This window comes from Rhinolophus ferrumequinum, chromosome 2 (genome assembly GCF_004115265.2).
Source record: "Rhinolophus ferrumequinum isolate MPI-CBG mRhiFer1 chromosome 2, mRhiFer1_v1.p, whole genome shotgun sequence".
NCBI lineage: Eukaryota > Metazoa > Chordata > Mammalia > Chiroptera > Rhinolophidae > Rhinolophus > Rhinolophus ferrumequinum.
The window spans coordinates 60,264,542-60,288,159 of record NC_046285.1 but is presented as its reverse complement, the minus strand read 5'-3'; the positions used below and the strand labels follow the sequence as shown (position 1 = coordinate 60,288,159).

Below are 23,618 nucleotides of genomic sequence, written 5' to 3'. Positions count from 1 at the left end.
AGTAACATAATTAGGAAGTGATGAGTTTTGAGTATTAATTACTTTTGTTTTTAATTTAATTTATTTAATTGTAAGTTTATATCACTTAATTTTTAACATGGCTGTATTCAACAACCAACACAAAATTCCTAAAAATGTAACAGTCAGCTCTAATGAGCTGGTAAGACTGACTCCACCAATGGCATTTCTATTATGTTATTCCAAATTCAGGCTTTCAATAGATGGGGTGGACTCCATCGTTGTTCTATATAACCGTGCATAATAGTACTCAAAATGGGTTACATTAGGGTTCTGAAATGTAAAGTTTGGATAGGTTTTATTTCTTGTCTGCCTTTTTTTTTTAACTTGAAAGTAATCAATTTACTGGGTTAGAAAAATACTTTTTTAAGTGGTCTCCTGGAGTTCTGAGAAGCGTCATGTTATTCTGCATCTTAAACTTACATGTAGGAGAGAGCTTTCTCATATTGCTCGAATGACTATGTAATGTTGTATTGCATTTTTGAGGTTTATTTAAAAATATTGATGAATCTATTGCAACATCCCAGTCACCTTTTTTATTCAGCTCTTAGTGTGGTAAAATTATTTATATCAATCCCAATGGTTTTGTTTGTTTTTTATTGTGGTAAAATGTACATATCGTGTAATTTGTTATTTTAACTGTTTTAAGTATATAATTCAGTGACATTAAGTATATTATCATTGTTGTGCGATCATCACCAGTATCCATTTACAGAACTTTAACTTCCCAAACTGAAACTCTATCATTAAACAGTGAGTCCCTATTATCCGCCCCCCAACCCCTGGCAACTACCACGCAACTTTCTGTCTGTGAACTTGACTAGTTTAGGCACCTCATATAAGTGGAATCATACAGTATTTTTTGTTTGTGTGTAACTGGCTTATTTCATTTAGCATTACATTTTTAAGGTTCATCCATGTTTTAGCATGTGTCAGAATTTCATTTTTTAAGCCCGAACAATATTCCATTATATGGATAGACCATATTTTGTTTATCCATTCCTCCGTTGATACACATTTGGGTTGTTTCCACCTTTTGGCTCTTGTGAATAATGCTACCATGAAAAACCCAATGTTTCATTAGAAAAAATAACTTGTAAACATGGATGCTCCCAGTGGACCATAAGACATAAAGAACCATGAGAACCGTAAGATATAAAAGCTCTAGATAAGAATGCATTTCTTGAAAGAGTACATATGGACATTTTTAGCTTAGTAGAGGATCAGTTAGATAGTCTAATAAGACTTTAGTTGCAAACACTATGACATTCCTTCCATGTTTGAAAAATAGTCATTTATCTTTTTATAAGACTTACAATATGTTCAACATTATAATGTCTGTCTAACTCATTATATATTTGAGAGCCAAGCCAAGACCTCAGCAAGTAATAAGACAAAAGGAAAAAAGTCACAGTTTGTACAGCTGAAGGGACTCTTAAAGAGCTAATAAAAACAAATTCCAATGTGTTTTTGCTCATTTATTTTAAATGTTCAGGTCCTTTTAGAATTGCTGCAGGCTGGAGGCATAGTTCAATTTGAAGAGAGTCGCCTCATCCGTATGGCAGAAAAAGCAGAGTTGTAAGTTGTTTTGAAGCCATATATTAGTTAATACAACTAGGTACCTTTCTCTAACTTGAAGCCTAGTTTATTCCTGCATTACCATATTTTAAATTAAGAAAAGCTATGCAAATAACAACAAAAACCTAAGTGTGAAAGTTTTTGCCTTTCAAGTCTAGAAATTAGTAAAATTTGCAGAAATTAACAGTGAGTAAATTTGAAGTGTTTGTACCTTTGTTGTAGTATAAAAATGAATTAACAGTCTTATGATTTATTATTTTAGTTATTTTTTTTACTTACAATCCCATGGTATTTAATAGATGTTTAACGGTTATTTCTATATATTGTAAACAATGCAGAATTTAACATAGCAAATAAGATGCAATTTGTTAACACTGCTATTTATCTAGTTTGTTGAATATTTCATTTGACGTATTTAATTCTGAACAGAGAAACATAATTAGTTAATTGATATCTAATATATTACCTATTTTTATGTGACACATTGTTGCTTTAACATTTATTTTGTATCCCATTTTGAAATTTCTTATAAACATATATTAAGCAGCATAGTAAACCTATATTTATAGAAATGACAGATATTGAGCCAGTTAGATACTATAACTTCATTTAGCAGTAGAAATAACGCTTTACTATATTCATTTATCTTAATACTAACCTTTATACCTGACCAAAGTTCTTGAAACAATTAGCTAATAACTACTTACTTGCTGGGTACACTGAAGTTTTTCCTTTTATGTCCTAGTTATCAAATTTGTGAGTTTATGTATGAACGAGAACACCAATATGACAAAATTGTTGATTGCTACTTACGTGACCCACTAAGAGAGGTGAGTTAAGAGCCTGCTCACTCTTTCTACTTACGCATTCCCTTCTACCCTCACATTGAGTAGAAATAACTATTCAGTAGGTATAACTATTTAGTAGAAATGTTTGGACATGTGTTTGCTGATTCAAAGTTTTCATTTACTCAGTAGGTTTTTATTGAGTGCCTGCTATTAGCCAAGTATACATTGATAATTAAAACAGATATAGTGCCTGCAATTTTAGAACTTATAATTTAGTGTGGAGATTGATGGTAAAAAACAAAATATATAATTACAAATTGTGATGAGCGCTAGAGAAGAAGAGAAAGTGGATGCAACTTTGGAGGATAATGGGGGAACTGACATACACAGAGCAGCCAGAGAAGGAATCTCAGACAGAGTGACATATAAACTGACTTTGGAGCTTGAGAAGTTAGTCAAGCAAAGAACCAACAGGATAGGGAACCAAATATACAAAGGTGCTGAGGTGGGGAAAATTTTGACAAGTTCAAGGAACTGAATAAAGATTATATAAATGCTGGGAACATCAGTATAAGCATAATAGACAAGGGCAAACGTGATTTGAGATGAAATTGGAAATGTGGGCAAGGACCACCAAAGACAAAAGTATGATATTCCCTCATTAGGTTAATGAAATTGAAACCAAAATTAATTGCAACAGATTTGCAACTTTTAAGAGTCTTTCCTAAACTTTAAACATTACTTTTTCTCTTTAGTATCAGTTTGTCATCAGTTAACTATAACACCTCCACATGGGTTTCCATCTCCAAATGATAGACCTTTACCAAGACTAATACAGATAATAAGTAGTGACTAAATATTGCGTAAGTGGATTAATGAATAAATTATGTTGTCTTATGCTCCTCAGGAAGAAGTCTTTAACTACATTCACAATATCTTATCTATTCCTGGACACAGTGCCGAGGAGAAGCAGTCTGTCTGGCAGAAAGCAATGGATCATATTGAGGTGCTGATTCAACACAACTTTTGAAACTTCCCCATTTGTGTGGATAGCTTCCCAATTAAGTTTAGGATAACTAAGTAATGGCAGTCATATTATGAAGCTGATTTACTTACTGATTAACATCTTTTTGAAATAATTTATTCCACCTCATATTTGTATTCATAATGCCTGTGTCATATACAATTCATTGTATCATGAATTCTGGAAATAATCCACGTTCAATCAGCTAGTTGACAAGCTGGAATATTAGTGGGTTTTTACAACGTTCTTAGAATGATTCTGAGAGTACTCCTGGTCTTTTTGTCTAAATACATAATGGGAGCCATTCCCCCCAATCACCCAATGGAATTTTGGAAACATTACTGCAATGAGTTTTTTTCTTTGTTCCTTATGTAACAGGACAATGATTCTGATTTTGTTTATGAATGCTATTTTAGAAGAATGCAGAAGTTGACATGGAAACAAAAAGTTCTTTTTAAAAAAAACATGCATATAGATGCCTGAATGGAGAGACTGACGATGTGTGATGAACATGTAATTAGAATGCGTTCTGCAAAGGGGCCCAAAAACCACTCCTCACTTTAGTTTCCTTAGGTTCGTAATAGGCAATATACCTCAGAAACCAACAGAGCTAGCAAGTTTGTTGACATTTATTCTGTTTTATGAGTTACTGATTATTGAAAAAAAGAATAGTGAAAGATGCTGAGGTAATCCTAGTTTGGGAAATAACATTTATATCTACAGAGTTTCTTTCCTCCTTCTACCCAGGATCGGGTGATGGAGTAACGAACTTCTAGTGATGGATTTAGAGATGCAGTGAAAGCCTGTGATTATTCAACGTGTTTTAAATTTTTTATACATATGAAAAAATGATGAGCAAGGATGAGCTCTGAAACTCTGAGAAAACATTGCATGTTATGTGAACACTTTGTTCTAGTTCCTGATGGTTGTAAAGTTTAGAAAAATCAGAAATGTGAACATCAGCTTATGTGAAACATCTGGTGTGAAAGAGGTAAAGTCAGTCATCAGATGTGTGGTCTGAAGTAATTTCCACACTTTCATCTATAGGATTGAGAATATATATGTGTGTGTGTGTGTGTATATATATATGTGTGTTATTTAATGTTATGATATTCTTGCTAACAAGATGAATATATCTTGATGAAAGAACCCAAGAAAACCTTCTCCTGTTTTGAGTTATATCTTTTTTCCTTTAATCATTCTGTATTCTTTTTCCTTTCATCATCCCCTTTAAGTCTCTATAGTTACATTATGGCTCATTCTTCATTTCATTCCATCTGCATCATGCGGTGGTTTGAGCACATGGACTCCAGACATCCCAAAATGAAGCTATCTCTTTTTGCATAATGTGAAACGTGATGAATTAATCAATGAGCAAACAAATTATTCAGCAGAAAACTCATACTGGAGAAGCAAGAAGTATTTTTGCTGCACAACAATTATTTCTGCTGATGATTTTCCCCACATCTGCACATTTTTTTCACCTTAAACTTTTTAATGTCTCTTAAGGCCACAATTAGAAATATATAGACTTTTTTTTGAAGGACTTCTGTGACTTCCGTAATGTAAATAAAATCAACATTAAATATGTAAGGGTAAAAGTCCTCATAATAAAGTTTCCCGACAGTATACACAGGGTATAGATTAGTGGTCCTAAACACTTTTGCAGATAGAGTCCTCTTTTGAGAATCTAATGAAAAATTTGGACCTACGCTTCATAATATTATGCCTGTGCACAGACATGTAATTTTATTTACAGTTTCAGGGACCCATAGACCCCCTAAATGCCATTCTTTGGTTGGGGCTGTAGATTCCAGATAAAGAATCTCTGGTTTATATGGTTTTTCCAATATGGACAAAATATATTTCATTTGATTTTTAAAAATACTTTAAAAATTTTATAATATAAAAAACATAATATAAATATAAAAAATATCTCCAAAGTGCATGAAACAAATGTGCAGTTGAGTAAAAAACTAAAAAGCAAACATTACAGGCCCATATCAAGAAATAGATATTTTCAGTACTCCAGACTTCCCACGTAGCCGTTCCTGATTACAGTCCCTGGCCTGTTGTGATATACCCATTATTCTGGTTTTTCTGATACTTTCTTGCCTTTCTACTGATATTGCATATGCCTATATCCCTAAAATGTTACATTTTTGTTTTGCCTGTTTCTGAACTTTATGTAAATGAAGTTATACTCTCTATTTTCTTTTTTTCTCAATATTTTTAGAAATGTGTACATTTTGTTGTATGTAACTCTGGTTCATTTTTATTGTTGTATAGTATTCCATTTTACAAGTATATCATAGTTTATTCATTCTCCTATTAGTGGACATTTCAGTTGTTTCCAGTTTTTGACTATTAAAAGTGGTCCACCGTAATCATTCTTAGATATGCATCTGAGCACAGCCACATGCATCTCTCTAGGCTGGTGGTTCTCAATTTGATCCCCACTCCAGCATTACAAGCATCAGCTGAGAACTTGATAGAAATGCAGTTTCAGTCTTCACTTCAGATCTACTGAATGAAAACTCTGGGGGTAGGGCCCAGCAATATGTTTTAGTAAGCCCTCCATGTGGTTCTGAGGCATGTTAAAAATATGACAATCTCTGCTCTAGGGTCTGTAATTGCCAATTAATTGGGATAAATATCTTACACTTCACCAAATGCTGGCATTTAATGAGATTTTGCATTGGTTCTATATCCTTGCTAGATTTCAAAATTTTGCCTGTCTAGTGGATGTGTAATGATACTTCATCATGTTTTAAATTTACGTATCCTTAATTATGAATGAGATTGAGAGACTTTTCATGTTACTGGCTGTTTGAATTTCCTCTCTGTGATGTACCTGTTCAAGTCTTTTGCCCATTTTTCTATTACGTAGAATGTCTCTTGTACTTACTGATTTTTAGGAGTTCTTAATGGATCTTGGATGTTACTCTTTTTCAGTGATACATGTTGTGAATATCTTTTCCCACTGTGTGGCTTTTTTTTTATGGTTCTTTTTTTAGGAAAGTTTTTTTCTTTTTTAAGTAGTCAAAATAATATATTTTTTTCTCTACACTGAAAGAGAAGTCCTATATTATTGTCTAAAAGCTTTCTTGGTTTTTTTTTTTCCACCTTTAAATCTGAGATCCATCTGAAACCAGTTTTTAAATATGGTATAAGGTGGCGGTCCAATTAATTTTTTAAAATATTGGTGCCCAGTTTTCCCAACACAGTTATTTTATTTTTTTTATTTTTATTTTTTATTAAAGTTTATTGGGGTGAAAATTGTTAGTAAAGTTACATAGGCTTCAGGTGTACAATTCTGTAATACATCATCTATATATCACGTTGTGTGTTCACCACCCAGAGTTAGTCCTCCTTCCATCACCACATATTTGACCCCATTTACCCTCATCTACCACCTCCATCCGCCCTTACTCTCTGGTAACCACTAAACTGTTGTCTGTGTCTGTGAGTTTTTGTTCTTCATTTGTTTGTCTTGTTCGTTTGTTGTTTTCATTTTTATATACCACATGTCAGTGAAATCATATGGTTCTTGACTTTTTCTGTCGGACTTATTTCACTCGGCATTATAATCTCAAGATCCAGCACAGTTATTTTAAAGGTTGCCTTCTTCCATTGCGCAGCAGTGCTAGTGTGTCATAAGTATATCAAGGACCTATATGCTTTGACTGTTTTTTTGGGCCCTCTTCTGTTTCATTGTTCTGTTGTCTGTCTCTATATCAGTACCACACAAGTATTTTAAATATTGTTGCTTTATAATAAGTCTTGATATCTTTAAGAGACTATTGACCTTTTGTACTTCCAAAAACATTTTAGAATCAACTTGTCAAGTTCCATCAAAAAAATTTGTTTTAACCTTATAATTCTGAAAGAGAGTACATTGAACTATCAGTCATTTTGAATGAAATTGACATAATCATTTTGAATGAAATTGACATCTTAACAGTATTGAGTCTTTCAATCAATGACCATATGGTATAACCCTTTATTCAATATTTTTCTATAAAGTTTTGTAATTTTCCAGAGATTTTTCCATCCTTTGTTAGATTTACTGTCATAACTTTATATTTTTTTTAGCATAACAGTGCTATCGTTAATGACATTTTTTTCATTTCCAACATAAGTACAATGTTTACTATAAGGATTTCTATGACAATCATCTATTTCTCGTATGTTAATAGTTTTCTTAAGAAAAAATTTTATCACTTTTTCTCCCTTATTCTGTTGTGATAATAGATATTAAACCAGCCCTGAATTCTGTGGATAAATACAACTTGATCCTGATATATATATATTTTTAATATATTGTTAGATTTTATTTTTCTTTAGGATGTTTGTATCAGTGTTTATGATTTAGATCTGTAATTTTCCTTTCCTTTGATATATGTTCCTATTGGGTTTAGGTATCAAAATTTTGCTAGCCTCATACAATGAGCTGAAGAAGTTTCCTTTTTTCTATTCTCTGAAAGAGGTTAATTAGTGTTGGAGTTTTTCTTCTTTAAATGGTTACTAGAAGTTACCAGTGAATCTGTGTGGGCTGGGAGTTTTCCATATGAAAATATTTTTGACTATTTATTCAATTTCTATAGTGGTTAAAAATCAGTTCAGGTTTTCTATTACTTAAGTTAGTTCATTAAATTATAATTTTCTAGGAATTTATCCATGTTGTCTAAATTTTCAAATTCCTGACATAAATTAATTCATAGTAGTTTCTTATCTATTTAATGTATACATATCAATAGTAATATCCCCTTTCTCATTTGTGATATTGATTAGTTGTGCTTTCTCTGTTTTCAGATGTATTGTATAAAAATAGCATAAACTGTAGTTATTTGTGTCAGCTTATCATTAATCTACAAACACTAACACAAAATTATTGGATATATCATGACTATTGCAGTCATACTTACTTGTCTAATTTTTTATTTGATAATATATTGTGTTGATCTATATTTGGTCTTTGCATTTTAGCCATGCAACATGCGATTGGAAGGGTAGAATAGTAGGTCACAGAAACCAAGTGAGAAGAGAGTTTCAAGAAGAAAAGGTTATCCAGTAATGTCTAAGAAGGTTTAAGGAGAGGACAAATTGGAAATCTTAAATTTGACAAAAGGTCTTATTAACAGTGGTTAATTAACAGTGGTCAACCTCTTATTTAAGACTTATGACCTTAAGTTAATTTCTTAAGACTTATGACCTTAAGTTGATTTCTAAGACACTTCTAGTTTCTAAATCCACCAGGCATCAGAAGTAAAGTTTTAGAATTCTTAGCCAGAAAAATTGCTACTATAGTCTTTTTTTCATTTCTTCAAGTTATTACTTTTGGCTGAAAGGTGAAATTCACTGACAGGGAATGTGGGAAATTTTTGTTCCTTCTGATCATCCTGCACATATCATGGCCTAAATCCAGAGTTTTAATGCTTTCATTTTATAAGAATTCTGAATTATCTTCTATATCAAAATCTGATTTTTTTACATGGCACATTTTAAATGTTGCTCATTTACAACATGCCTTTAAAAGGAGGCCCTACATCAAGGTCTCCTGAAATGCAGTGTAGAAGCTCATGAAAGTATTGAGGTTAGGTGATCATGCTTCCCATCTATGGAACTTCTATTTAAATAAACATTAAAGATTTAACAAAAAGATTTTACCTTTTTCTTTCTCTCCAGGAACTTGTGTCCCTGAAGCCCTGTAAAGCTGCAGAGCTGGTTGCTACTCACTTTTCTGAACAGATTGAAACAGTCATTAAAAAACTTCAGGTAAATATTGCAAAAACATTTGGGGAAGAAACATCTAGTGGAGATACAATTATTGAATAGCCACCTAACAACTTTCGATTGTAGTAATTTCTTCAATTAATAGTTGCCATTTAATAGCAATTTTTACATCGTGTGTGTGTGTGTGTGTGTGTGTGTGTGTATTTGACAGCAGTTATATGATGATATCTGAGTCCGGAAATGAGGGAGTTCATCTTTGTGCATAATAAACATTAACATCACAGAAGCATTTTTGGAGTTATAGATCATGACTATTGCAGTCATACTTACTTCTCTAATTTTTTATTTGACAATATACTGTGTTGATCTGTATTTGGTCTTTGCATTTTAGCCGTGCAACATGCTAGAAGTTGTAATATACAGAAGATCCTCTCCTCACCACCTCCTTTTTCTTTTGCTAGAAGCACTGCAGTTATATTCTCTTTGAGGTTCATGTTATTTATTTATTACTTGTATCATTTACTCAGATTGGGTTAATGCTGACTATTTAGAATTTTTCTGAGAAAATCTTTCCTAGAATACAGCTATATTAATGCTGAATATTGAGATACTCAGTTTAGAGTACTATTTAAGGGACCTAGTATTCTACTTGTCACTACCACGGCAGTGCTAACTGTGACTTTTGCTTACTACCCCATGACCACAGTGATAGAGGTAGGGAATGGTCAATGACAGGGACATGAAGCACAACCCAGAGTCCTCAAGTGACAATAATAGTAGCAGGGGATAGGTATGCAAGAGAGAATCCAGAGAAGTGAGTGGGAGGCAGCTGGCCTGAGAGACAAAGATATGGAATTCATTCAGTGAAACACTTGCTGTTACCATGGGCCCACTGTGTACCAAGTGGGATAAGCCTGGGGCGGGGGCGGGGGGCGCAAATAACAAAAAACGGGGGCGGGGGGCGCAAATAACAATGTAGTCTTTTTTTTTCTTAAGTTTTTCCTATGGAACAGAGAAGCACTTATACAGCTACACTATGACGTGATAAGTGCTAGAGCAGACATATGTGAATAGTACTGTAGGAACAAGAGGAGAGAGTGATAGACTGTGTGAGAACGTCAGACAGGAGTTCCCAGACATGACTGAACTGGGTTAAATAATTAGTATCCGTTTTCCAGGCAGAGAATAGGGAAGGACTTTCTAGAGAAAGTGTTCTGTATATGTAAAGACTTGAAGGCATAAAGCCACATGCTTATTCAGAGAATGGTCAGGTCTAAGTGAAGCATGATGTGGTTGGAACAATGGTGGAAGAAGCAATAGATTAAGCTGTAAAAGGTATGTTGGAGGGGAGGAGTTAGAAATACGGAGGCTGGAAAATAGTTTGGGACTGATACTGAACAACCTTATATGTAATGCTAAGAAATTATTCTGTATTTTCTGTGTCCTGGAGAATTACTAAAGTTTTTTAAGCAAAGGAGTGACATAATTAGATTCACTTTATAGGCAACTCTGTAGTGTGGAGAATGGACCAGCAAAGCGAGCAAATGAAGGGAAGAGACCAGTTAGACCGGTTAGAAGGCAGAAGGTGTAGGCACAGGATGGTGAGGACCAGGCCTAAGTCCCCGGCAGTGGAGAGGACAGGTCTCAGGTAGGTTTGTGACGTAAAAGGTACAGAGCTTGGAAACTAGTTGAATGTGATGGGAGGAGTTAATAATGACTCCCAGGTATCAGGCTTGGTGGCCCAGCATGATGAAGTCCATTAACTCAAGATAAAGACTCATCCATGAATTCATTAAATATTTATGTACCTGATGAGGGCCCACAACATTAAGTGCTGAGGATACAAAAACATAAATCTATCTGTGTGCTCAAGGAAGTGGACACTTGCAGAACAGTGTGACTTGAATGATGGTAGAGCACTGTCCAGGACACCGGGGAAGTACATGGAGGGGGATCCAGTCCACTCTGGGGAGGGGGGCAGGAGGACATTTCTTCTAAAACTACTCACAACCCACAGAGCTTCTACCCCCTTTAAAAGCCAGCACTTCTGATGAATCTTCTCGCCTATGGTGGTGTTTGCTATTGTCATTTGAAATGTAAGATTATCCATTGCAGGATTTTCTTTTTCATATAATCTCTAAAGATGTTTAGAGGCAGAGAGGCCAAGTAAAATGAACATACATAATGTCATTGATCAGGCAGATGTATAACAGCTGAAGTGTCATGGATTTAAAAAAAAAATAAAGTGGCTAGTTGTGGAAAGTCTGTGGACTCTTACACGTGGAAGTATTTCTTTTATTGCAAAGCTTTACTGATCGTGTGAGAATTCCACACACATTTTATGAAGTGCCTTTACTTTTGATGGCAAGAAACATGCCTCCTATTGTTTTCAGAATTCTTGGAATAAAAAATAAGCCAGAATATTAAGTTATAAACAGAAGGAAAGTCATGTAAAATGAAGTTATAGGCCCCCTGGCCCATTGATAGAAAGTCCAAGACTGGTAAACATATTTAAAATATTCTAAATCACATTAGTCCTTTTCAGTCTTGAGAGTCTCCTGCTTTTTATAGGTGAAGTTTGAAAGGGTCAAAAAAAAAAAAAAGAAAGAAAACAGGAAAACTAAACTATAATAATTTTTGCTTAGCTTTCCTCAGAACTTAGAAACATTGTTTCTATTCATATAGTATTCTAAGGTTTATGTCATTTAATTCTCACCTCTTCCCTGGGCAGAGGGCAGAGAACATACTGCTGTTCTCTTTTCACATAAGTGAACTGAATTGCTAAGGGAGCCAGTGACTTACACAGTCACATAGCTAATAAGCAGAAGAAACCGCACCCAGAGGTCTGGCACATTAATTGCTAACACGTGGCCGTTTGCTATCTCATCTGTAGTTGATCATATTGGGGAGTTAATGAATTTTTGGGTGATGTTTGTCATATGGACGTCAAACTCCTACCCTACCTAAAGTAACTTCTTCACAGTAGACCATTGTCACAAGAAGGACGGGGTGAGGCAGGTGAACCCATCAGAGCCGCCAGAACTCACTATGTGTAAAGCAGTTCAGAGCACCAGGCATTCCAAGCGTCTTCCTTTTGGGAGGGATTTGTTTCAGTAGATCGCTTTTTGGGGGCAATAACAAGGTGTTTGTGTTTCTTCTACACTCAAATTGAATGTGTGACACTGATTAGAATTACTGAGAGGAAAAGATCTCCAAATGGTTCTCTAGAATTTCTTAGATCTGTACAGAGGGTTTAATGGAAATACTCATATGCATGTGTGCATTTTAAAGGGATATTCTAGGGTCATTCTTTACCAAGGCATAGTTTGAAGAATTTGTTTTAATATTGTATTTTTTTTACTGTTTTTCTCTTCAGAACCAGGTTTTGCTTTTCAAATTTTTGCAGAGTCTTCTTGACCCAAGGTATGTTGATAAACTTTAGTTTTTCATAATACATAGATGAGAAATTAAAATAAGTTGAGGCTAAGAAACTGGTCTGTGGTATCCAAATAGTACACTCACCTCTTGATTTTTAATATTAGTAGGAGTACCATTTACATAGATTCTACCATAATAAATGATCTGAAAATAGTTTATATCTTGAAGGAATACTTTTCTTCCCATTTGAACATGAATGTATGTGGTGACTTAATAAAATAATTCAAATGCAATAATGAAGTCATAGCATGAGGACATGTTTCACCATCAAGCTTCTCCTTTCTGTCCTAACTTCATTCCTTTCTATTCCTTATTCCATGCTGCAGATTTGTGGCTTTACTTTTCAAAGTAAACACCTGGTCCCAGCCCACCTCTAAAAGTATTACCTTTTTTTTTTTTAAAATTTATTGGGGTGACAATTGTTAGTAAAATTACATAGATTTCAGGTGTGCAATTCTGTATTACATCGTCTGTAAATCCCATGGTGTGTTCACCACCCAGAGTCAGTTCTCCTTCCATCACCATATATTTGATCCCCCTTACCCTCATCTCCCACCCCCCACCCCCCTTACCCTCTGGTAACCACTAAACTATTGTCTGTGTCTATGAGTTTTTGTTTCTCATTTGTTTGTCTTGTTCTTTTGTTGTTTTTGGTTTATATACCACATATCAGTGAAATCATGTGGTTCTCTGCTTTTTCTGTCTGACTTATTTTGCTTAGCATCATACTCTCAAGATCCATCCATGTTGTCACAAATGTTCCTATATCATCTTTTCTTACTGCCGAATAGTATTCCATTGTGTATATATACCACACCTTCTTTATCCATTCATCTATCAAAGGACATTTTGGTTGTTTCCATGTCTTGGCCACCGTAAACAAAGCTGCAGTGAACATTGGGGCACACGTGTCTTTATGTATAAATGTTTTCAGATATTTTGGGTAGATACCCAGGAGAGGGATTGCAGGGTCATATGGTAATTCTATTTGTAATGTTTTGAGGAACCTCCACACTGCCTTCCATAACGGCTGCACCAGTCTGCATTCCCACCAACAGTGTATGAGGGTTCCTTTTTCTCTACAGCGTCTCCCATACTTGTTACTGTTTGTCTTGTTGATGATAGCCATTCTGACTGGGGTGAGGTGATATCTCATTGTGGTTTTTATTTGCATTTCTCTGATGATTAGTGATGTTGAGCATATTTTCATATGTCTGTTTGCCATTTGTATGTCCTCTTTGGAGAAATGTCTCTTCGGGTCCTCTGCCCATTTTTCAATTGGGTTGTTTATTTTTTTGTTGTTGAGTTTCATGAGTTCCTTGTATATTTTGGATATTAGCCCCTTATCGGAGGCACTGTGCAAAAATCTTCTCCCATTCAGTTGGTTGCCTCTTTATTTTGTCGATGGTTTCTTTTGCTGTGCAGAAGCTTTTAAGTTTCATATAGTCCCATTCGTTTATTTTAGCTTTTACTTCCATTGCCTTTGGAGTCAAATTCATAAAATGCTCTTTGAACCCAAGGTCCATAAGTTTAGTACCTATGTTTTCTTCTATGCAGTTTATTGTGTCAGGTCTTATGCTTAAGTCTTTGATCCATTTTGAATTAATTTTGGTACATGGTGACAGATAGCAGTCCAGTTTCATTCTTTTGCACGTGGCTATCCAATTCTCCCAGCACCATTTATTGAAGAGGCTGTCTTTCCTCCATTGTATGTTTTTAGCTTCTTTGTCAAAAATTATCAGTCCATATTTATGTGGTTTTATTTCTGTGTTCTCAATTCTATTCCATTGGTCTATGTGTCTGTTTTTCTGCCAATACCATGCTGTTTTGATTATTGTAGCCCTGTAGTACAAGCTAAAGTCAGGGAGTGTGATACCTCCAGTATTGTTCTTTTTTCTTAAGATTGCTTTGGCTATTCGGGGTCTTTTGTGGTTCCAAACAAATCTGATGATTTTTTGTTCTATTTCTTTAAAAAATGCCATTGGGGTTTTGATGGGGATTGCATTAAATCTGTATATTGCTTTGGGTAATATGGCTATTTTAATTATGTTGATTCTTCCAATCCATGAGCACGGAATGTCTTTCCATTTCTTTGTGTCTTCTTCAATTTCTTTCAAAAATGTCTTATAGTTTTCAGCATATAGGTCCTTCACATCCTTGGTTAAGTTTATTCCTAGGTATTTTATTCTTTTTGCTGCAATTGCAAAAGGAATTGTTTTTTGTATTTCTTTTTCTGAGATTTCATTGTTAGTATATAGGAATGCAATGGACTTTTGTATGTTGATTTTGTAGCCAGCAACTTTAGTGTATTCGTTGATTGTTTCTAATAGCTTTTTGGTGGAGTCTTTAGGGTTTTCTATATATAGCATCATGTCATCTGCAAAGAGTGATAATTTAACTTCTCCATTCCCAATGTGAATGCCTTTTATTTCTTTCTCTTGCCTGATTGCTCTGGCAAGGACTTCCAACACTATGTTGAAAAGCAGAGGTGATAGGGGACAGCCCTGTCGTGTTCCTGAATGTAGAGCAAAGGGCTTCAGTTTTTCACCATTAATGATGAGATTAGCTGAGGGCTTGTCATATATGGCCTTTATTATGTTAAGGTATTTTCCTTCTATACCTATTTTATTAAGTGTTTTAATCATAAATGGATGTTGTATCTTGTCAAATGCTTTTTCTGCGTCAATTGATATAATCATATGATTTTTGTCCTTTATTTTGTTTATGTGATGTATTACATTGATGGATTTGCGGATGTTGAACCACCCGTGTGCCCTGAGGATGAACCCCACTTGGTCGTGATGAATAATCTTTTTAATGCATTGTTATATTCGATTTGCTAGAATTTTGTTTAGGATTTTTGCATCTGTATTCATCAGAGATATTGGTCTGTAGTTTTCTTTTTTTGTGTTGTCCTTACCAGGTTTTGGTATCAGGGTAATGTTGGCCTCATAAAATGAGTTAGGGAGTACTGTCTCTTCTTCAATTTTTTCGAAGAGTTTGAGCAGGATTGGTATTAGATCCTCTTTAAAGGTTTGGTAGAATTCACTAGTGAAGCCATCTGGTCCCGGACTTTTGCTTTTGAGAAGGTTTTGGATGACTGATTCAATTTCGTTACTGGAGATTGGTCTGTTTAGATTTTCCAGTTCTTCATGGTTCTGCCTTGGAAGGCTATATGTTTCTAAGAACTTGTCCATTTCTTCTAGGTTATTGAATTTGGTGGCATATAGTCCTTCACAGAATTCTTGGATGATCCTTCATATTTCTGTGCTGTCCATGATAACTTCCCCTTTTTCATTTCTGATTTTGTTAATTAGTGACTTCTCTCTTTTTATCTTAGTGGTTTATCAATTTTGTTAATCTTTTCAAAGAACCAGCTCTTTGTCACATTAATTTTTTCTATTGTCTTTTTGTTCTCTATTTCATTTAGTTCTGCTCTGATTTTTGTTATTTCCTTTCTTCTGCTGACCTTGGGTTTCACTTGTTCTTCTTTTTCTAGTTCTTTAAGGTGTAACATGAGGTTATTTATTTGGGATTTTTCTTGTTTCTTGAGATACGCCTGTAATGATATAAATTTCCCTCTTAAAACTGCTTTCGCTGCATCCCAAAAATTTTGGTAGGATGTATTTTCATTGTCATTTGTTTCTATGTATCTTTTGATCTCTCCTCTAATGTATTACCTTTTAAACTCTCATTTGAAGTGTTTAGTTTTAAGTAACTGTTCCTGGTGGTATTAAGAGGAAAGTTTAAATGTTATGGGTTTTTTTTTAAGTGCTACTTAGTGGTACTCATCAAATAAAAACGAGCCCAAGGAGATGATGAAGTTAGTAATAGATGTGCAAGCAACTCAACTCTGCATGTAAGATCTTAACATTTTGTTGCGACTAAATGGAGTCTGTTGAGCATTGAGTATAATAACATTTAACACCCTTTAAGACAGTCACTCTTAACCAGAAGTGTGTGTCAGAACCACCTAAGAAACTTTAAAAAATATAGATGCCTGGGCCTAACCGCGCAGAATCACTGTGGGTGGGGATATTTGTGATGTACACCTTGAGGGGAGCATCACTGGCTTAAGTGTGATGTTCCTTCCAAGTCCCAGCCCCTTCTCTAGAGCCCATGCACCTCTTTCCCATGGCAGAATTCCTTCTGTTCCTCTCGTGTTGCTTCCAGTTTCAGATTCATTCTCTTAGGACCTGACTCCTCCTCTTCTAGGATAATTTGGTTTAACCAAGTCCCTTTCCCCAGCCATCCTACCTGGAGAGACTCAAGCTGGAAGTTCAGCTTTAACATGGCCTTTTCTCACATGTAACAAAGTATAAATGATAATGGTGACCAACTGGTACTTTTTTTTAATAAAAAGAATACCAGTACTAGGTAATGTAAATATCAGTACTAGTCATTCGCTTTGATATTGCAGTCATACTTAAACTTTGCAGTAAAAAAAATGGCACATCACAAGAGTTTCAGACGTCTTCCGTGGAAAGTCTTGCTCTGTTATTACCCTATGTCTAGTTTTGAAAGATGCTAATTAGGTAAGACCCTTTAAGAGTACTGTGGAAGTTGTTCACTAGCAAGCCACAAATAATTTTACATTTACATGGTATATTTTATCTCCCTGAACTAACCCTAACCCAGGATAATTACTCTAAATTAGCTTGTCACACATTATCCCTTCCTGTCAAATCAATGTGGCTACGAGGTCCTCTCTTACCTGCTTCAGAGAGAAGCAGTGCATCCACAGCCCTTCCTCTTCCTTCTCCCCAAAAAGCAACATGACCTGGAATGTCCTAACTTTTGACAACGGCCAGATCGCCAGCTTTACTTTAGCCTAGCAGAAATTAAGAGCTGACAAACATTCTCCCCTTGCCACACTTTACTCAGGCTCCTCTGATTCCTCTGCTCGATTAGGTCTGTCCTTAGGCTTCTGTCTCTGTCTTCGTAGAGCCTAATTTTAGCAAGAGTCCTGCTAAGTCAATTTAGCCAGGATCCCACACCCTTGATATCTCATCACCCAAAATTATCTGTCCAAATTCCCGCCTTCCCACCCCCCCAGGTGATATCTGATCACCCTGGCTTGCCTTCAGCAGGAAGCCTGTTAGGTCAGTTTAGCAAAGAATTACTCTACCATCTTAGTAATGTTCTCACCTCCTCATCCCACTTGTTTTTGTTGTATTTGGAGTTAAGCTTAGTCTTTCTCTCCTGCTGCCCAAACCCCAATGCAATAGTCCTTATACCTAGTATGATAGTCCAGATAAAGTCAGCCTTACTGTTTTAACAAGCACCATGGGTAATTTTTTCTTTAACAGAGCTTTGAATTGATAAGACTGATACTTTAGCTCCACATTTAAAAAGAGCTCACTTTCAGGGCAGCCGGGTGGCTCAGTTGGTTAGAGCGCGAGCTCTCAATAACAAAGTTGCCGGTTCATTTCCCGCAGGGGATGGTGGGCTGTGCCCCCTGCAACTAAAGATTGAAAACGGCACCTGGACTTGGGGCTGAGCTATGTCCTCCACAGTTAGGTTGAAGGACAATGACTTGGAGCTGATGGGCCCTGGAGAAACACACTGTTCCCCAATACTCCCCAATTTAAAAAAAAAAAAAAAAAAAAAAAACAGAGCTCACTTTCATAATGATCCATCTCCAAGATGTCAAAGATATAGTGTTCTACTTTGAGAGTCTCAATTCAGAATTCATCATATTTTATCCTCTTACTTTGTTTTATATAGGAGACAGGTATCAACTTAGATTATGCTCTAAATTCATTTGTAAATTTGATGTTTGGCATTTCAGTACAATATAAAGAGCATTTTAAATGATAATATCTCAGATTAACCCATAAAAGCCTGTTTAACCCACAATGTAAACATATACTACTAGTAGGGGAAGGAGAAAAATCTTTCCCTTTTACCCATCTAGGTTCTTGGCTAAGGCTCTGTAACAAAACACAGATTAAGAAAAGAAAAACATACAAATTTATTTAGTATAAGTTCTATGTGATACAGGAGCCTTCATAAGGAAATGAAGACCTGAAGAAGCAGTTATACATGAGCTTTTTTTGCTAGGTTTGGTGAAGAGTAGAAAGTCATGTGAAAATGTGATAGGACCAGAGTTTGTGACTGAGGATAATATACTGGGGGACACTGAGCAAGGCCTGTTTAGATTCCTCTTAGTGTCCCTCCATGTTCGGTGATAAGGTATTCCTTTCCTCCAGGTCCGGGGAGAGCACCTCTCACATGAAGGTCTGATGATCTGCTTCGAGGGTGGAGGGGGTACCAGAGAGTCCTTCCTGCACCTCCATTTCTCAAAATCCTTCTGCTTAAAATATTCAATATACCAAAGTACGAGGTGTGATCCAAAAATATGGTGAACGTTTAAATTTTTAAAATTTATTACTGTGAAAGACACATTGCCATTACTCCTCCTCAAAATATCTAACTCCCCCGCCCCCACTGCTTTGAACATACTTATCCCATCGTTCTTGCCACTTTCTGAAGCAGTTCTGGAAGTCCTCTTTTGTGAGTGTCTTTAGTTGTGCTCTTGTGGTTGCCTCAATGTCCTGAATTGATTAAAAAACGTATACCTTTCATGGTCATTTTGACTTTGAGGAAGAGCTAGGAGTTGCATGGTGCCAAATCCGGTGAATGGGTGGATGAGGACATGCTGTCATGTTTTTATTTGATAGAAATCACTGAACCAGAGCGATGTGTGACACGGAGCCTTTCCGTTGTGATCACAAAATATGGTGAATGCTGCTGCTGAGTGCCATCCAATGGAAAGCTAGGGATTTTTCAATATAGGAAACAGTACATAGAACCTTAGTAACAGTGTGTGACAAGTTTCGGCTTGTTCGGCGTAGTCAGTCGGGTGTGAGCTATGGTTGAGAGAAGATGTGTTTTAAAGCGTGCCATAAATCATCCTCCATCATGACAATGCTCCATGTCACACATCGCTTCTGGTATCAGGCAGTTCCTGTTATATAAAAATATTAGTGTGTCCTCATCCACTTTAATCACTGGATATGACACCGTAAGATTTGTGGCTCTTCCCCAAAGTCATAATTATTCAGGACATCAAGGCAGCCATGACAGCGCAACTAAAGACACTTACAAAAGAGGACTTCTAGAACTGCTTCAGAAAGTGGCACGAATAATGTTATCCCAATGTTATCCCAAGTGTGTTCGAAGCAAAAGGGTGTATTTTGAGGGGGATTAATGGCCATGTGTCTTTTATTGTAATAATTTTTTTAAATTTAAACATTCATTGTATTATTTGATCATACCTCATACCATATTTTGGGGTAGTGTGTCCTGAACTCTGTCATCAGTAATATATTGAATTCTGGATTGAGGGAGGGGAACAATATTAAGGTTGAGTGCAGAGGAAGTGAGGAGGAGTTGCTTCCGGAGCTGGAGTTTAGACAAAGTTTTGTATTATAGAAAGTTTGCCTTTGGTGCCTCCTGCTTCCTCTCACTCTACCCACTTCTTTGTAGGGGTGCAGGGTGCACACACTTCTTCAAGCTCTCCACTTCATAAACATACTCAGATATATAGTATTGTTCCTAGTAGATTTTTTAAAATACAAAATTCCTTCCTTCCATGATGCCCCAATCAAAACTCTTTCTAATTGCTCTGTCAATTTCTGTATTATGTGACATTTTTTTGGTGAGAATATACAAGTAACATATGAATACAATGAAGCATACACACTGATATAAAAATACCTTTCCAATATCCACTGACCTCCAGGGTAAGAAGAAAGCAGGTAGTATAGACTAGTTTACATTAGTCTCTGAATGATTTCCCATCACATTTTAGCCTTTTTAAATGAACATGCTTGCTTCTTGAATAACCTGAAGTAAAGGATTAGAATCTTGTCGGGTCTGGGAATACTGAAGTGGGAAACTAGAGGAGTATGGGAAAAGCTGTTTACTGTTGATGTAAGAACATCCAAACCTGTAGAGAATTTTCATAAGCATTTATTTGCACCAAACTGGTCACATGCCAGGAAGCAAGATATCAAATGCTCCAGAGAATGACCGTTTTGCAGTTCTTTTTTATACATTTGGAATTAAAGAGGGAACCAAGGACGATTACATGGAAGTGGGAGAAAGCAAAGTGGGGAAATTTCTATGATTGGATTACAGGATAGTCAACATGATTATGTGCTCCCTTGAGGGTGGTTATGCCACCTAGGGGTATGAAAAAGAGGATTACCCTGGCATTTCAAAGATGTGTTAACCTAGATGCACAGGAACATGGCCAGGGCTTTCTTACGGCAAAGATAAAACTTCTACTAAAGAAGTTACAGGCTCAGGGCATGACTACCCACCATGACCTGCCCAGTTAGGAATTTATGATCAGATCACCCTGTGAGATTACTTTCAGTTACTTGAACTTTTACATTCACAATAGGTACAAAAGAACATCAAGAGTAAGTAGACTGGCAATGCCTAGCAGTTCTCCCCGGCAGACAACTTCAGAGTGTTTATGCCTTTGATTCTTCCCTTTTTGTTCTGTGTAAAAAATAGAACTTTTTTTTAACATCCAGGTTTATCTTCCCCATGAAGCTCCTATAGTAACATTCTGGAGAGTAGAGAAAATGAAAGAAAACAGTTATTTTGAGATGGGGACTGCTCGTATATGTGTGTCATATCAAAATACTGCTTTTTTTTGCTCTTGCCCCAAAAACCTGAGTTAATAGGATCCTAATTCCTGTATATATAGTTTTTGTATATATAGTTTATGCATATTTGATTTAACATTTACATGTATGTATTCATTGAGTTGTTTTTGATGGGGTAGCTTTTTATTTTGTCAACTGCATTTTTAAAGGAGCAAATTATCTGGTTGAATTCTTATAGTTCTGTTTACTTTATTAAATTTTTTGTTACCTTTGCTATGTAAATAATGTCCTCAGTAGAATTAATTGACCTACAAAGATACTGGTGACATCTGTATGTAGAAAGATTAGATAGTTGGGGGTGAGGGAGCTGGGGGCAGGGGGGTGTTAATCCTCCAGAAAAAATTATTTGCCTGAATTGAGGCCAGAGCTTGGGAGAGAAAGGATTTGCATCATCTTCCAATTCCCTTCTCTGGGACAGCTGCTACATAAAGCCTCACCCCACCCCCACGCCCTGTGTACATTCCTGCTGGCCAAGAATTCTCACAGGAGTTCTCCTGATATATTTATATCCAGATGCAGGTCTTTTGTGCAGTGGGGCTGCTTGAAGGATAATACAAAAGGACACTGATGGTTTTTGTGAGGCTACAAGCTTCATAAGGAATAAAGAGAATGTGCAAGTATATTTATATTCACAATATTTTACATCGTGTGATTTTCTTGGTAATGTCAATTTAGCCTTTGTTAAGAATGTCCTGGAGGCCTCTGAAATATATGGTGTTATTTTCTCGCAGAAAAAAAAACACACATAAAATGTCACATTGTATTTCTAAGTCTTTAATCAAAATAAAGTGAAAATTGAACATTGCTAAGAGAATGAGTATGTTTGCCAAGGAGCAAAACATAAATTATGGAAATGGTTATACGTTGGATTTAAGTTGAACCTGTTAGTGTTTCTGTGGATAATTTTGAAGGGACATTTTGAGATAATGACACAATATTGAAATAGCGTATTTCAAAGTTAAAATAAAAAATTAGACCATTACATATGTTTATGAACTGACATATAAAAATACAATTCTACTTCAATGAGTGCCGATCAACTTGGCTATTCTTACCATCAGATACTGTATCTTTGGTCAGTGTTTTGCCAGCAGCTCAAATTCAACCTTTGAAATCCTAATAATCATCATCCCCTAATCTCCAGACCTTTCAGATAGATAGATAACTTACATGCATTTATTTCTTTATTCCTTTATCCATTAATTCTTTGTAATGAGAATGCTATCTGCTAAGTACTCTGAGAGTTTGAAATGGCTACAAATTATACTCACTTTTTTTCAATCCAAGCCTATTTCTTTTCCTTTATTTTCTCTTAGCAAATGGCATTATTCACCCATTTATTTAACAATTTACTGAATAACTGAACAGCATACTAGGCACTGTGACAGGCACAGGAGATAAAATGATGAATAAGATGGAACTCTGCTTTCAGAGAATTTGCATTCCAATTGAGGAAGTAGACAAGTAAGCAGGGAATTGTAGTGTAAGTGTGGAAAAAAATCCTAGAGTGATAATGACTTTTTCACTTTCCTTTGCTCTCTGCACCCCTCCTCAGCCACACCACAGAGAACCAACCAGTTATCAAAATCACCTTGCGGCTGTCTCTTCTGTGTGAGTCGTCCTGTTGTCTGCCCACACTGTCCTGGTCCAGGCACTCAGCGTCTCTCTCGGTCTCGCTTGCTGTCTCCTAACCAGCCCTCCGAATTCTTACTTCCATTTTCTAACAGACAAACAATGATAGTGTCCCCTTCTCCCTCTCACAGTTCTTTCAGTTCCTATTAAAACCCACACTGCGCACAGTGTACAAGACCCTTCTTGATCTGATACAGGCGCATCTGCCCAGCTTCATTTTCCCCCATTCTGACATTTCTCTTTTCCCCTTTATTCCATAGCAGTACCAAACGAACGATTTGTTCATAGGATACACTACACATTGTCATTCCTCCCTTTGAATATGTGTTCCTCCCTCTTAGTCCACTTTGTTTCCTTGAGAGCAGTGTACCTATATGTATTAAGAGCTCAAAAGTTATACATGTGCTTTGATCCAGTGATTCCATTTTGGAAAATATATTTTAAGGAAATAATGTGAAACAAAAAAAATAGTTCATATTCAGATGTCCACATTAGCATTTATATAGTGAAAAAGCTATTTTAAAAAGTGGATGTGGAAGATGACTAAATAAACACTCAGGTATATGGGCACAATTGATGACCAAATTGGCAAACTTGACAATGTGAACGTAAAAATAATGCTAATCTGGAAAAATACGTAATATTAAATAGCATGCACTGTTGGGGAGAAAGAAACTTTACCATTCTAGGTTCTTCCGATTGATCTAATAATTAAATCTA

General features: G+C 35.8%; 1 protein-coding gene across 5 annotated transcripts in view; it reads left to right on the top strand.

The window, feature by feature from the left end:
- Positions 1–23,618, top strand: part of VPS8 (VPS8 subunit of CORVET complex) — a 253,883-nt gene that overhangs the window by 140,788 nt on the left and 89,477 nt on the right. For all 5 annotated transcript variants that reach the window (XM_033091442.1, XM_033091449.1, XM_033091415.1 and 2 more), the window contains 5 exons: positions 1,514–1,596; positions 2,342–2,426; positions 3,292–3,390; positions 9,097–9,186; positions 12,521–12,567. In XM_033091442.1, coding sequence (XP_032947333.1) covers positions 1,514–1,596; positions 2,342–2,426; positions 3,292–3,390; positions 9,097–9,186; positions 12,521–12,567 — 404 coding nt within the window. The remainder of the gene's footprint in view (positions 1–1,513; positions 1,597–2,341; positions 2,427–3,291; positions 3,391–9,096; positions 9,187–12,520; positions 12,568–23,618) is intronic.